General features: G+C 36.7%; 1 protein-coding gene across 1 annotated transcript in view; it reads left to right on the top strand.

The window, feature by feature from the left end:
* Positions 1-10729, top strand: part of PPP4R3A (protein phosphatase 4 regulatory subunit 3A) — a 41058-nt gene extending 30329 nt beyond the window's left edge. The window contains exons 9-15 of the mRNA XM_014869888.2: positions 9-111; positions 1026-1184; positions 2362-2531; positions 4052-4194; positions 6696-6886; positions 7386-7612; positions 9849-10729. Of these exons, the coding sequence (XP_014725374.1) occupies positions 9-111; positions 1026-1184; positions 2362-2531; positions 4052-4194; positions 6696-6886; positions 7386-7612; positions 9849-9962 (1107 nt within the window). The 3' untranslated portion in view covers positions 9963-10729. The remainder of the gene's footprint in view (positions 1-8; positions 112-1025; positions 1185-2361; positions 2532-4051; positions 4195-6695; positions 6887-7385; positions 7613-9848) is intronic.
* Positions 10730-15938: the final 5209 nt, after the last annotated feature.

Here is a 15938-nt window from a genome sequence, read left to right as displayed (position 1 = left end):
TTCCTTAGAAAACAGAAAAGACAGAGTTCTTGGGTTTCTTCTACAAACATTGTATGCATGTTCTGACAGCCCCTTTATTGGCCAATACTACAGAGGACAAGCCTAGCAAAGGTAATGACACTGGATTTTGGGCACATCAAGGCTGTTGAATGTCAATGTTTAGAATAATTGTCAAAGGACATTTTCCTTTCCTTCTAAAAAATTTGAATCTGAGATTATGAAACAGTTCAGAGTTAAATGCTGATTCAATATTTAGTCATTTGAATAATGCATAAGCACAAAATTCTGCAGAGAGACCTGATTTAATAAGTGAACAATATTTTCTGCAAATTTGGCTTTAGCAAAAAAATAAAATACTTGTATAATTTTTAGGAACTCATGGGGCAGTTTAGACTTCTAAACATGTCTAAATGGTTTCTAAAGATCAGGAATTACTAGAAATCTTGCAACATTTCCCCTGGGAAAGTGTGCTGAATTCGAGAGTATTGTTTCTACATCAGACTAAGAAAGCAGAGATCAGTGATGAAGTAATTGTTCATGCTGGCTACTAGCAGCAGTTCTTACTACAAGTGTTAAAAGACCCCGACATATTTCTTGCACAGTATTTTAGTTTAAAAGGCATTATAGATCACGTTTGTTGATGCAAGTTTAGTCAAGACATTGCATATGGGGCAATAGTTTATGATCTAGATGTGTGGACATCATAATGTGATTTGGTTAAATAAGCCTGACTACTCATGTTAGGGTTAAGTTCTGTACTCTGAACCTTCAAACACGAATTTAAGAAAAATGTAATTGGTTCCATATTTTAAGAGAGTTTTCTGCCATATCTGTATTCATAGAAAATCATCCATAACTCAATCCATTTTAAAGACTAAACATATCCGGCAGCATATTCCATAAAGTATCTGTGGGGAAAAAAAAAACTTGGAAATGTTTACTGGAGCACAATTGGATATTTGAAGTTAGCTTGTGAAGGCAGTATTCCACATACGTTTAATTATTTTGGTTTTGTTTTATTACAGATGATTTTCAGACAGCTCAACTCTTGGCATTAATACTGGAATTGCTAACTTTCTGTGTAGAACATCATACCTATCACATAAAAAATTACATTATTAACAAAGATATCCTGCGAAGGGTACTCGTTCTCATGGCCTCAAAGCACGCTTTCTTGGCATTGTGTAAGTTTGAAAGCTAAGGAATAAACTGATACATATCTTCACTCTGCTGTAAACAAATGCTCATAGATCATTTTTGACTGAATACAGAAATTTTACTTTCGTAGTCTGTGTTTCTCATACTATATCTATATCTATAGAATCTATACAGATTATAGATATATCAGCTACTGTTAGTAAATCATTTTGCATTTATAGATACATTTTTATCCTAAAAAAAGGATTTTGCTTCATCTCAGTGGATAGGGGAATTGAAGAGATGGTATGTCAGTATTGAATATACTAAGAGAACATGGTAAGTTTTGATGTTTTTTTTAGTAGGAATTATCAGAGGTACTTAATTACAGCTGTGACTACCTGACTGCATTAAGCTGCACAGAAGTTCAGTGTTCTGCTCTTCAGACTGTGGTAGTTTCTTGACCATGTTCAGCTCAGTAGTGTCAAAGCAGACTTAATTCTGGAGGCAAATAAGAGATTTTCTCTGTAATTCTGTTGTACACATGGAGTTAAAGAAACAAAGCCTTAAGTTGACTGAGCAGTACTATACAATAAGTACGTTTTACATTTTGTAACCAAATAATCTGTACACATGGTTGCTAAGCAAAATGTGCTGCCATGTGATACTGTACTTTCTCTTTTTGCATGAACATTCTCTCACTTGTGTACACTTGGCAGTTTCAGAAGGAGCTTTAAACTGGTTGTAAATCAAGCCTTTCTTTGCCTTACTATGTGTGTGAATAAAATGTCATTTACTAATTTTAAAATGAGATCGTTTATATTCTAATCAGATAGAACTAGTTAAATCTAATCAAACATTTGTATGATAGGGATAAGCCAATTTCTGAGTTCTTCTATTGAGAAAATGTTTTACCTTTACCATAAGTAATTTTAAAAATCGAAAATAGATTTTTACATAAGTAGTATTATAGTTAAACAATACTACATGAATTCTTTCGTGAACAGAAGTGTTTTCGTTTGAACAGTTATGATGGAGCATTTCTTTATGACAGAGCAGGTAAATAATCTTCACCAGTATAGTCAAGACTATTGAGAAATAGAGAATGACTGAATGTATTGCTGTATATGAACTGAGGCTGTAAATTGCCATATCTAATGCTGAGTAATTTCTGCAGTTTTCCTTTTAAATTTAAAAACTCCGTTGACAACACATGTGTTTCAGGTGCCCTTCGTTTCAAGAGAAAGATTATTGGGCTAAAGGATGAATTCTACAACCGTTACATAATGAAAAGTTTTTTGTTTGAACCCGTGGTCAAAGCATTTCTAAATAATGGTTCTCGTTATAATCTGATGAACTCTGCCATAATAGAGATGTTCGAATTTATCAGAGTGGTGAGTGCTGCTATATACTGATGATAATTACTGTATTGTTTAGTCTTGTAATTCAAGATAACTTTTCTTTTTGCTTTTGCTCTAAATTATGCTGTAATAATGGGACCATATAATATTGTATTTATATTAACCTTGTTTTATATCACTGTTGTATATTTGTACATGTTCTTTCTTACATTCAAACACTACCGTTACTTGAAGATTAAATTCACTTGATACTGTACTCACAGTATCCAGATTTGCAAAGACAGCACTAATCAAATTTCATCATGCAGATTGGATGGTCTTGTTATTACAGGAATGTAATTAGAAACTATTGCTACAACCCCATCAAGTCTAGCTGTGCTCTGTAATGTCAATTCAATGGAATATGGAATTATACAGAAGAGATACCAATCTCTTTTGATTATTTTAATGGAGTGCTACCAAGTTCATTCCATAAGGAGTCTCTTAAATATTCATGCCACTTTGGCTGTCTGCACAGTACTATTTCCTTGCTGTTGTTTGCACCCAGATTCTGGCAAGATGCTGTACAGACTGTAAATGTGGTAAATGGGGCCAACCTAGAGTGCAGACAGTTGTGGAGGAGTAAGGCACCACGCACTGTCAGCTCTTGAAATCTTTAGTGTTGATCACCTTTTTCTTCTTTGAGTTGGGACTCAAGGTAATTCAAGAATAAGATGACCTGATCACCATGGAAGAGCTGATTGATAACTGGTTTTGAAGCTATGAAAAAAGTTAATCTGTATAGGTGGTCGTGACTTGTACAGTGGTGTATTGGGTTTGCAGTGGCAGTGGCTAAAGGGCTGTTTTCTGTAGAAGCTGCTGGAAGCTTCCCCTGTGTTCAATAGAGCCAATGCCAGCTGGCTCCGAGATGAGTGTGCCACTGGCTCAGGTTGGAGCAGAGATTCCCCTGCAGCCCGTGGTGATGTCCATGGTGGTGTCCACGGTGAGGCAGCTGTCCCCCTGTAGCCCCTGGAGGTCTGTGGTGGAGCAGAGATCCACCTGCAGCCTGTGGAGGACCCCAGGCCAGAGCAGGTGGATGCCTGAAGAAGGAGGCTCTGACCCCTCGGGAAGCCTGTGCTGGAGCAGGATCCTGGCAGGACCTGTGGCCCTATGGAGAGAGGAGCTCACACTGCACTGACTTGTGACCCCACAGGGAACCCCTGCTGGAGCAGCCTATTCCTGAAGGACTGCACACTGTGCTTTCTATCAGTATGAAAATATCTCTCAGTTACAGTGGAAAGATATTTTAGGATTGGGTTTGGTATGATTTTTATCAGGCTTTAGGTCCTGTAATGTTTTGAAGGAGATAGTGCTAGAAAATTGATGCTATTTTGCTAATCAAATACTTGAGGCTCTAGATTTTTAATTACACTTATAGGCATGATACTAATTTTTGCATAAGTTAATTAATATGGTGCTTGTTACAGCATTCTCATTTCAGATACTTCTTATATTGTATTAAATAAACTAATTTGAATGAAAATAAGTCACTTTATGTTTGTTTCTTCCTGTAGGAAGATATAAAATCATTAACAGCACATGTAATTGAAAATTACTGGAAGGCACTGGAAGATGTAGATTATGTGCAGACATTCAAAGGACTGAAACTACGATTTGAACAACAAAGGGAAAGACAAGATAATCCAAAACTTGACAGGTAAAATACACTAAATGCTCTTAATAGCATATTGATGCTTTAATTCTTTTATCAGACTATTGGTGGGTTGCTGTCTTATACTGGGAAATACAGATAATTTAGACTTCTGCTTGCATCTCAAGCCTTGCTGAATTTACTTGATTAAAAGCGTGATTTTCAAATATGTTGCTGCAGACTTTTGATCAACTTTCAGCGAACATTAGTTGCTGGACCCCCAGTCATAATGCTAATTTATCATATCTTAAACTTAAGTGCAGTACTTCAGTGAGGCTGGAAGCCTACCAAGTATCTCTACCAAGCTGATTTGTTTAAATAGCAGATTTCCACTGCTGATTTGAAAGACTGTCAGTTGTGAATTACCATTGTGTGGATTTTTCCTTCAAAAATTTACACATCAGATTTTCTTTTATTTTAGTTGGGGGAGTAGATATTTAGATAAGCTTTATCAAAATTTATCAAAATGCCTGAGGAATAGAACATACAAAGAAGTTTTCAGAGAATGCTTTTTTGTCCCGGGTAGATTTGCTGATGGAGTAAAAAGCAATCTGATGCAAAGCTTGAATTGCTCCTTCTGTTTTTCAGAGCAAAAGTTCCCTTCCTTAGTACACAGTTGCCCAAGGTTAAAAGGTTGAGATGTATAAAACTAGGAAGTTTAGGTCTTTTTGCTCCATTTACTTTTGATTTATGTCTAGTTTCATTAAAACAGAATGCTTGTGTGAACAGATGAGTTACTCTTCAGAATTGTTAGCAAGATCTGTTCTTGTTTTGCTGTCTTGAATTAGCTTGAAAATACATTAAAATTAATTCTGATTAGTCCTACTAGGATATCTTGACATTTCAGACTTATTTTTTGCCACAAGATTTCTTAATACTTAAATTTGAGAGTTGTACAATTAAAATGAGACTGTAAGTGTAGATTTATTTTAAAACATTGAAGCACTTTTTATAACATTGAAGCACTTTCAAGAACATGTACAGGATTTGCAGTTTTGAGTACTAAGGTGCTAAAAGTGAGATGGTATTATTTTGACTTATGTCAGCGAAGCATATCATTTAAATAGCTGTGAAATCCAAGGCTATGATTCTTACTTACATAAATGTATATGTGGGAAAGAACACCCAGCTGCTTTCTTCAGTAATTTCCATCCAGTATAGCTAGTAAAGCTGTAGTTTTTGTCTTGGCTTAACTTGAGCTAAGACTTTGTGCTGCATGAGTTTATACAACAGAAAATAGAGGTCTGTAGCTCAACATTCTTCCTACATCTTATATAGTGGCTGCACAAGTCCTGTCACAGTACATGTAATTTTTAAAGTGAAAACCGGCGAATAATAAAATGCACAAATAAAAAGACTATTTACATATTTTAGCAAATAATAGTTTGGTAAGGAAGGAGCCCAACGTGTTGTTGACACAGGGCACAAAAGTATTCATTAGACTTAAGTCATAGTTTTGTGCTGTGATGCAGTATAGATGTATGATAATGCTGGCAAGCAACTTACTTATAATTAGATTTATTATTAAAAGTACATTTAGAATTTTTATTCAATAACTTGTAATGTTCCAATTTTTCCCTTCTGGCTTTTTCTTACACTTAGTAATGCAAATGTCTAAGGTTGTATTAGGATTTTGATCCCAGTAACAGACACTTAATGAAAAACATGACATTTCATCTAGTAAATTGTGAAGTGCTTCATCAAGAGTTTCATGCTGCTGTTGGAAGCTGACTGTTAAAATCAACATCTAACAATGAAAATGTTTTCAGTGTCTCTTCCACTCCTCCTCCCCATTCTTCAAGGACCACATCCCTGTCCCTCTGCTCCAAGACCATAGTACTGCTTCTGTGGTAAAAGAGAAAAGGAAGGTGGAGCTGAGATAAACCAACACTGATAATAGATCTAATAGGGAGAGAGAGGTAGCAGTTCATATCCAAGGCTCTGAAAAATGGAAAATATTGATGTGTGACCAAAAGTTGTTACAGGTGGATGTTGCAGTGAGAGAGCTTTCTCTTCAATGTACCTGCTTAAAACTAGAGTCATATTTGAGTTAGATTTTTATTACTTTTTTTAAACTTGTTGGATCCTGAATACTAACAGGTTTCAGAGTATTTTCAGATAATAAGTCTGCATTTCTAAACTCTTTGTTTTACAACTTTTTATTTACCAGTGCAAACTGGTAAACCAAGTCAGAATCTCAGTAAATCTTTAGTGAGATTTATTAAAATTACTTTAAATAGTGCTGTTTATATGCTACAGAATTTTGTAGTGATCAGGTAGTCTGAATATGCTGTTATCAGAGTTTTACTTTGTTTCTTTACACAGAGAAGTTTTTAATGATATTTGCACTGAAGATACAAAGGTTCACATTAGTGAATGATTTGTTGGTGTTTTTATTCCTCTGAAATGTATGGATCAGTAAGCTGTCACAGAGTTTCAAGTAGAAGTTTTATTATTAACATAAGTTGGTTTTTGAATCTAAGCTTTTAAAACTTACTGTTCTGCAGCATGCGCTCCATTTTGAGAAACCACAGGTACAGAAGAGATGCAAGAACCCTGGAGGATGAGGAGGAAATGTGGTTTAATACTGATGAGGATGATATGGAAGATGGAGAGGCCGTGGTGCCCCCTTCTGACAAGCCTAAAAATGATGAGGATATTATGGATCCTATCAGTAAATTCATGGAAAGAAAAAAATGTAAGTGATGAGAAGATGAATGCTATAACTTGTATTATGTAGTCCTACTGCAGTGAAGGATTTGTATGTATTTATTATTTATTTTGAAATTGCAACATTAGTTTGGTAGACCAGACTTTAAAAAAGTTTTGTTGTATTTAAAAGCAAAATATTACAAAATATGTTGTTTCTTAAAGCATTTAAATTAAAATCTTAGCTGATAGTCAATTTTTTCTGTGTTTTATTTGGTTTGTAATTCAGTGTTATGTATTGAATATATATAATATTTATAACTCAAAATTTTCTACATAAATGTTCAGATGATACCATTGGTAGAACAAAAGTGTTCATTCCTGGCCAGTGACAACCACTGGGAGGTATGGAAAAAGTCTATGATGACTCATTTAACTGAGTTATACATAAAGTATTAAGCCTTTTCCCAAACAGTGAAGTGATTTATAATTAAATGTTTCACTCAATAATACTGCTTTACTTTTGCCTTTTTTCTTTTTCTTTCCAGTGAAAGAAAGTGAAGAAAAGGAAGTTCTTCTGAAAACTAACCTTTCAGGTCGTCAGAGCCCGAGTTTCAAGCTTTCTTTTTCCAGTGGTACAAAATCTAACCTTACCAGCCAGTCATCTGCAAGTAATCTGCCTGGTTCCCCTGGGTCCCCTGGGTCTCCTGGGTCCCCTGGCTCACCTGGATCAGTTTCTAAAAGCACATCTCAGATGGCAGCTATTACAACTAAGGTAATTTTGAATGGTTGTAGGTTGACTTCATTGTTACAGAATAGGAATTTGCTTTTGCATCTCCGTGAAGTTTGTGTGAGACTCAACAAGTTAAGCAGTAATGGCCTGTCTGGTTTGTGTGTACTTCTTTCCTGGCCTTCAGCATTTTTAACGAGATCTGCTGTATATGAAAGAAATAAAAGCACTTTTAATGCCCAGACTGGTCAAGTAGGAAGCATGCCACTAGTTGATCTTAGCAGTGATATTTACGGTGAAATACAGACCACACTGTACTTATGTTAACTTGCACAGGGATTTTTGACAGGTAAAAATAAATATTTTGGAAACATAGCCAAATTGTGGTAGATACCACAATGCCCTGCCACATCCATTGAGGATTTCTACTATGACTATTTTAATATTGTTCAGAAGTCTATAACCGACCTATGTGGAAGAAATAAATTGCATTGGATGGTGATTGCTGTAAGCCAAAAGAATTTTTAATACACGAGTGTGACATTTTTACCTTTGAACTAACTTAGAGTTTTGATTTGGAGCATTCTGAAGTAGAAAAAGAAGGCCACTTTAAAAGAACATTGTAACTTGGAGTGAATATTCACAACTAGCATTTTAAAATACATTTTAGGACACTGTTGGATTTTATCAGACTTTTGAATAAAAATGTTTGAATTGAGTCAGGAAAGTAGAGTGACTGGTGTTTTCCCAGCATGGGGAGCAGATAAGAAAATGTAGATACAGTGCAGTTCAGATAATGAGAATTTATTTTCATAACAAGTGTTTCCAGTTCTGAAAGGTGAGGTATGCATGTCAGATCGTCTTGGAATAACATTGATTCATCCTTGTTTTGTAATGCTACCATACTGCCTGTCCACCTGACTTCTAGTGAATGTAAATACGGGTTTAGGGTTTGGATTTTTTTCTACTCAACGTGGCTTAAGAGTTTGTATTTGGATTGCATTCTCTTGGAAACACCTGGATCAGAAGAGTTTGGCTGATGGAAGAACCTAAGGACGCTTCTTCTAAATCCCTCTGTGGAGGAAACTCCTTGCATAACCCAAGAGTTAGTCAAGTGCTTTTTAAAAGGGGTGGAATTGGCTTGCAAATCCATTCAGTCTATTAGAGGTTTTTCTCTCCCAGACAGTGTAATTCCTTGAATCTGAAATGGAGTCTTTACATATGGAACATACTGGATACAGTATTGACTGCACAAATTCAAGCAGTGGTGACAAAAGAAAAATGTTCAGGTTACAAAGGGGAATATGCAGTGCACTGAAAAACACTGGTGGATTCTGGCAGAAGATATCTTACATTATTTCAGAGGAAAACATGCCATAGTCACAAACTAGAAACAATGTTGAAAATGTGTTTTTCGTTAATTACCTGATGTTATTGCTTTAGGTGTACAGTACTCAGTGTTATGTGTATGTGACTTTACAGAGTATGTGTAATTGTGTTTCAAGTTGTACTTTGGTATACAGTGTTCTCGTTTGAGTGTCCATTATTAGGCACCTGAATAAGTTGTAGGACCTTTGAGTAAAGTGTTTGACTACAGCTGCCTTTGTAGTGAAATGCTGGTTAAGCTTCAGAAATTGCAACATAGTATAATTAGGGGAAGTTTCAGAAGGTCACGCTCCTTCTTCAAGGGACTGGGGCTGTCTAATCTTAAATTTCTGGGTATTTGCAATACAAAAGTTTCATTTTCAGCTGAAAAATTATTTAAACTTTGTAACCTGTACACATAATTCAGTTATATTATTCAAAAATTTCTTTGCTGCTACACACTTTTAACTTTTGTGAAGACAAACTGTGTTCTAAAAGTATCATAATTTAAAAATTCAAATTGAAGGGTATTCTGCATTTGTTTTTGAAGTGCTTCCAGATTGCTCAATACAGTCAGCTGTGCTCAGTAAAAATAGACTTTGTCTTTACACATGGAACTGCAGTGACGCTTAGCAAAATCATGTAGATTTTTGGCTTTACTTAAATTTCAGCTGGAAATATTTCCAGTTGGATAAGTAAAACCTCATTTTGGATTTATTCATTTAAACATTTCTCAGATAATGTCATTTTCATTTATACTGAAGGATTTATTTTTGTTTTGCATCATTTTATTCAAAACCTTCTGAACCAATGTACTTATGGCAATATTCTGTGCAAACATCACATTACAATGCAATTGTGAATTATCGATGTACAAACATTCTCTTAATTATAATAATTGGGTCTGTCTTTATAGGGAGGCCTTGTTGGGCTTGTAGATTATCCTGATGATGATGAAGAGGATGATGAAGATGAAGATAAAGAGGAAACTTTACCTTTGTCAAAGAAAGCAAAGCTTGAGTCATCATAATGGCAACTGCTGAAGAACATTACCAGTTGGAGAAGGATTTTTTTCCAAAAACAAAACAAACCCACAGCAAAGCAGCAATCTTTTGTGAATTACTGTGTATGACACAGATCAACCTATACAAATGGATTTCTGCCAATCAAGTGCCAATTCAAAGGAGCAGAAGAAGGAGAAATACTTCATTTAGAGGAAAGACTTATGCCTTTGAGCTCTCCAGCTTGGACCACATATTGCCCTTTTCTCAGGGAAGGAAATGGAAAACAAAATTTAAAAAAAAAAAAAAAGGAAAGAAAAAAGAAAAAAAAAGCCAACAGGGCAGGAGTTTTGTTAGTGGAACTCTGGATTGGCTGACAGTTGCTACAATCAGAATATGCTTTCTTGGACCATGTATGAGACTTCTGAAGAAAAGGCGGGTTTTGCCATAATTCTTCACTAGTTAAGAATGCCAGCAGTTTCTTTGTATAAAAGAGACCTGCCTTTGAAACCGTACATTCTGAACATTTTACTCAAGTTACAACAGGTTTTAAAAACCTCTGCGGGGGAGGGCCGAATATAAAGTTTCCTCTTTTTTTTTAAATCTGTTCCCTTTGCCCTTTAAACTGCAGAAATTTTTTTTGAGGTGGGGGATTTGTTTGTCCCTTCTTGATTAAAGATTGAGTGGAATTCTAGATGTGGTCACTTTTGTGTCATAATTTTTTTTGCCCCCCTGAGTGTATGCTTAGTTGTTGAGTATATATTTGGGACCATTAAAATTTTTTGATGTAATATAATCTCACTGTTGTGCTGGTACCTGTTTCACAATGTGTAATTTTGTTCTGCATCACAGTTCTTAATATCTTGAGGATTTTATGGAAGATGGTATAGTTTTTATTGGAGAAAAGATCTTGCAACAATGTGCATAAAAGCAATACTATTTTGTGACTAAATATTTTATATTAAATTTTACAGCAGCACCTGTTGAGAGAAAAATCAAGGAAATAGGATGAAATAAAAAAAATTAAACCTATAGATAGGAAATTAGTATTCCAAAGAGACTGAAATTTTATAATGCAGAACACTGATGGTAACTAACTCATCGAAAGGCAAGATAGATGAATTTGACTTAATTTGACTTAGAAAATTTTAAAAAAATAATTAAAGCTGAAGGAAAACAGCATTCGTGGTATTTTAAAAAAATCTCTGATTCCCTTTGGAATACCAGTTTTAGTGAATAAAAGATGGTTTTTGAATAAACTCTTTACAAGGACACCATCTTTTGAAATTTATTCTACTACTCAATTGAAAAACAGCAATTAACTAGGTCTAAATCAATGACTGCCTTCTTTCCCCTTTTCCCAAAAGTCTAACTAATACTAATTTGAAATGAGGCATTATATCCTGCTTCCTTACAGTAGATGGCTTTGCACAGCAGTGCTCCCTATGAAGGGGCATTTATTCAGTTCCTTAGCAAACGAGAAACCCTTTCTTAGATGTGTTTTTAAGAGCCAATTTCCTTTGGACATTCAAAGCACCAGTGTTGCAACAATCGTGATGTTTAATACATAAATATATCAATGCAAGTAGAAATAAGAGAAATGAGAATCTGAGGCAGGATCACAGGTGATCACACCCATGGTAGATGAGCACTTTGTTTCTGAACATTGTAGGTGACGTGGCAGGTTCTCTGCCAACCACAAAAGGCAAAGCTTCAGTGCTTGGGCTTGGTGAGTACATACCAGTCAGTTTGGATTTAGGTAAGAGTGTGCATTAGGGAGAAGTTATTAACCATCTTTTCCTCAAAGAGTTAATTTGTAATCACTTTCTAAGGTTGAGTTTTTTCAATGTATTTGAAATGTCTGTGATAGACAATTCTCAGCAGTAAGTTTACAGAAGTCAGGAGTTGTGCATGTGGTCACTACAGGATTAGACACAATCTGCTGCTGCTGCAGGCTGAGTACCCATGCTGTTTCAACAAACTGTCTGAAAATTGATTTTTGCAACTTTGGTGTCAGAGCAGACATTGTGACAAGGAAATCTGCAATTTTGCAGGTTTTCTTAATTAGCCAAAACCTAAATCCAGCTCAAGCTGTCAAACTGTTCTTGAGCATAAAGCTCTCAAAATTCATCCATACAGTCATCTCTTAAGTCTTCAGGCTCTATCTCAGGAAACCATTCTTCTGATTTGGTCAAACAAACACTTTTGTTAAAGTTTTTTCTTGTTTATTTACCAATCGAGTGATTAGATCTTGTGATGTTTGATGCAGTCTTCCAGACTTGCAGATCCTTTCTTGTAGGAATCTTGGATTTTGAAGTAGTACGTTTAACAGAAGAAGTATTATGCTGAAGTTACTGGGCTTGGTCAAAATAATAATGAAAGCAGAAACTTTTTGAAGTTTTTATATTTTTATGAAGTTGTAAAAGACTGGTCAAACATCAGGCTGCACATCTTTTAATGCTGCCTAACTTGTGGTTAGATGGTTAGTTGTCCTGTCAGTTATCTAATGCTCGTAACCTGACAGGACATGTCTGCACTGAGATAATATATTCATGGAAGTTGGAAGTAGATTAATGGTGGATATACTCTTGCCCAGTGACATTCACTTTTGTATTCATGGAAATCTTGAAATGTATTTTAGGGGAAAAAAATACTGGGATTGCAAGAAGTGATGGATAATTTTTCTTTTGTAAAGAGTGGGTTTTTTATAGGTGGAAAAAATCATGTTAGGAAACAGTACTCTGTTCTAGATCTTTCATTGGGCTGATTTTTTGAAACCATTTGTCCCCATCCCAAGAGAGCTGCATGCATATTGTACTAAGCATGGCTCAGTCATTTTCATTTCATTTTAATTGTGCCCTGAAGTATGGTTTACAGGGAAGACCCTTCTCTATTTACAGACAACAGCCAGGGTGTTTGAATCATCCATACAGGCCCCTGTATTCCTTCAGTGGCTGAAAGACTTGATGCTAATTCCTCGGACAGGCTTCCAAGCTTTGAGCCTAGACTTACTGGGAATACCAGACAGAATGTGTATGAACTACCTGGTCCCTCAAGGAACCCACACACTAATGAAAGTAATTCCAGGTGATCTGGAATATTTCCAGATTTTCTTCCAATGTGTACAGAGTGTGGTTGTATTCATGTTAACAGTGCACATCACCACAAAAGACATCTCCTGTGGTATGAAGGTGAAAGGATGTAAAACCTGGTCTATCTAAACAGTGAAAACAGTGAATAGAATGTATTTGCTCTAGAATGTACTTGCTTGGCAACAAAGATCAGGCTATTCATTCATTCGTCTCTCATAGCCCATCCAGGTGAGGCATCATGTTCTCATGGAATAAAGTGCCAAGTAGTCCCAATCCTTTTAATGTACAAAGGATGGAACTGTTCAGATCAGGTTTGCCTGTGTTTTTACATCCCTGCAGAGATGATTAATTGGAGAATTGATGGCGCTCTGTTCTCATGTTGCTGCTGTGGTACTATTATTCAAGTGGCTGTGTTTTCAACCCAGCACAATGAATGAAGTTGGTTGTCTTACCTAATGTTTCCTGGCATTTGTAGAGTGTGGCCACAGAAGTTCAGCCTTAGCCTCTCAACTGTTACACAGCTGCAGAGGCATCCTGGAGCAGTGCTGTGGATGCCAGAGCAGCACTGCAGTTCCTCTGCCTTGAGGACATCAACTCCCATTCCAGGTAAGTTGTGAAAGCAGGAGACAAGATGGATCACCCACAGCCCATGTGTGAACTGAAGTTTTTCTAGAGAAGTTGTCCATGTGCATGTTCACCACTTTCTCTTTTTGGAGTCCAGAAGAAATGAAGGAATATCCAGCTCATAGTTCAGTTGAGAAAGGAGGCAGGGCATGTGGGCATGCTGCAGATACAGGACAACCTCCTGTGGGAGGGCCTGTAATACCCACCTTCAATCAGAACCATACTTTAATGTCTTAATTCATGTGAGAGAGCCATAATTTACTGTATTTGGGGTTGTCTTGTACAGAGCCAGCAGCTGGACTCAACTCTTGTGGGTCCCTTCCAACCCATGGTATTCTGTGGTTCTGTTCTGTGGTCCTCCCCTATGATTTTCATCAGTGCCTGGCTACCTGATGAGCTTGCAGATTTGATTTGATGTTGCTCTAGTTGCAGCCACATTCACTGGAGTATGAATCTTGTGGGGGTTTAATATAAATTAATAGAACAATTTAAAGCTGAAATGAAACTCTGGACTGCTGGAAAAAGAGAGCAATTTAAAAAGGGAGAGGGAAGATGCCATCTTCTATATGCCAATTGTATTAATGAACAGTGCAAAAATAATACATAAAGCAGTAGGTAATATTAGAAAAGCAGAACGCTACTGGCAAATGATTGAAATAGGCGCTGGTCTACAGTGACTTTAGATCTGTGCCAGTGGCCTTGCTGTGCACTGTAGAATGTCCCAGGGATGTGCAGTGTCTGTCTCAGGACTCTGAAATGGCTCCCTGGGAACAACTGTTAGTGGTTTAGGTTGAGATCTGGAAATTATCTGGTACAGGGTGGAACTATGCTCACGAAATGTGTATCTGTAATACAGATGGGGGACGATTTGGGCTGAATAGCACTGATATTCTAAGCAAGTGTAAGTTATGTACATAAAGATACTGTAGGTGGGCTGCCCACCTGAGAGGGCTCAGCAGCATTCCCTGGCCATGTGTCCCAGTGTGGGTTAGCATTCCTTCTGGAAGTACGTGCATCCCAGAGCCTGTACGTGCTTCCAAGTTTTTAGACAAGGCCAGCTTTTCTCTCGTGTCTGGCAGCTTGCAGCATCCTCCTGGCCTTTGCAAAATACATAGCAAAGTATGGCTAGGGGCTGATGTAGGTCAGGAAGAGAGGCTGTATTACTACAGTGAGTGTGATTCTCTCTGTGCTTTTTGGATACCCCAGGTGCTACAACATCAGTGACAGACCTGAGTTACGCTAATTGATAATCTGCCTTCAGGTCTTGCATCAGAGTATAGACAGGTAGGAGATGTGAATAGCCAAGTTAAAAAATGGGGTTTGAACAGTATTGTCACCATAGGAGAGTCCTTGTGTGCTCTGCAGTGAGTCTGCAGTCCCTCCAGCATCTGTGAAATACCAGTGTTATAATGCAAATAGCAATTCTCTAAAGCATCTGTATTTAAAAAGTCTTCTAAGGGAGTAAATCAAGTCCATGTGATTTCGTTTCTGTCCACACTGACCTTCTCTAAATAACATTAATTTTTTCTATAATTCAGCTAGAATTACAGCCTGTGTTCTGTGTTTCTGCACATTAAGTCAGTGCACATGATACATAAAGTACTGACCACCAATTTTTACCATATTCTTTTAAACGACCATATCTATCACTGGACAACCTTAGTTTCGTGCCTTCTGTCACAACCCCTCAAAACTGGAGTCTTTCATTAGTTCCTCAAATTCTCCCTCCCACATCTGTGACTCTTGCACACGAAAGTGAATTTGGAGTGCTGTTTGAGCAGATAGCAGGGACACAAATTTCCTCATTGCCATGTTGTTCACTGTTCCAAGAAATAACTCTGCCCTTGGTAGGTATCAGAGGTGGTGCTCCCAGCCATGCTGCCACTACCTCCCTGCTGAGGCTTCATTAACTTCTCCCTGGAGTGTTTTCCTTCCACGTGAATTTACACTTTTCTTCAACTCTAGCCAAGCAAAGTATTTCCCAAAGCTTGTTATAAAACTTTTGGCTGTGCTTGCCTATTATTTTTACCTCACCCTCAGTGTCATCAGTAATAGATATTGATATACTCTTGTATAACTAAAGTACCAAAACAGCAGTCTGAAAACCTAAAATTCCCTGAAGTGCTGGACCTTCAAAATCACATTCTGTTTTTATAAGGACATTTACTAGTTATGATTGATAGGAATTGATACTCATGATTTCAAATACTTTTCATATTAATAATATGTGTTCTATTTTATTTTAGTTCATTCTATGCTTTCTAGACTTACCTATCTTTCCTTTAAAGC

Source organism: Sturnus vulgaris, chromosome 6, assembly GCF_052056855.1.
Source record: "Sturnus vulgaris isolate bStuVul1 chromosome 6, bStuVul1.hap1, whole genome shotgun sequence".
Lineage (NCBI taxonomy): Eukaryota > Metazoa > Chordata > Aves > Passeriformes > Sturnidae > Sturnus > Sturnus vulgaris.
This window is presented reverse-complemented; position numbering and strand designations above follow the sequence as displayed.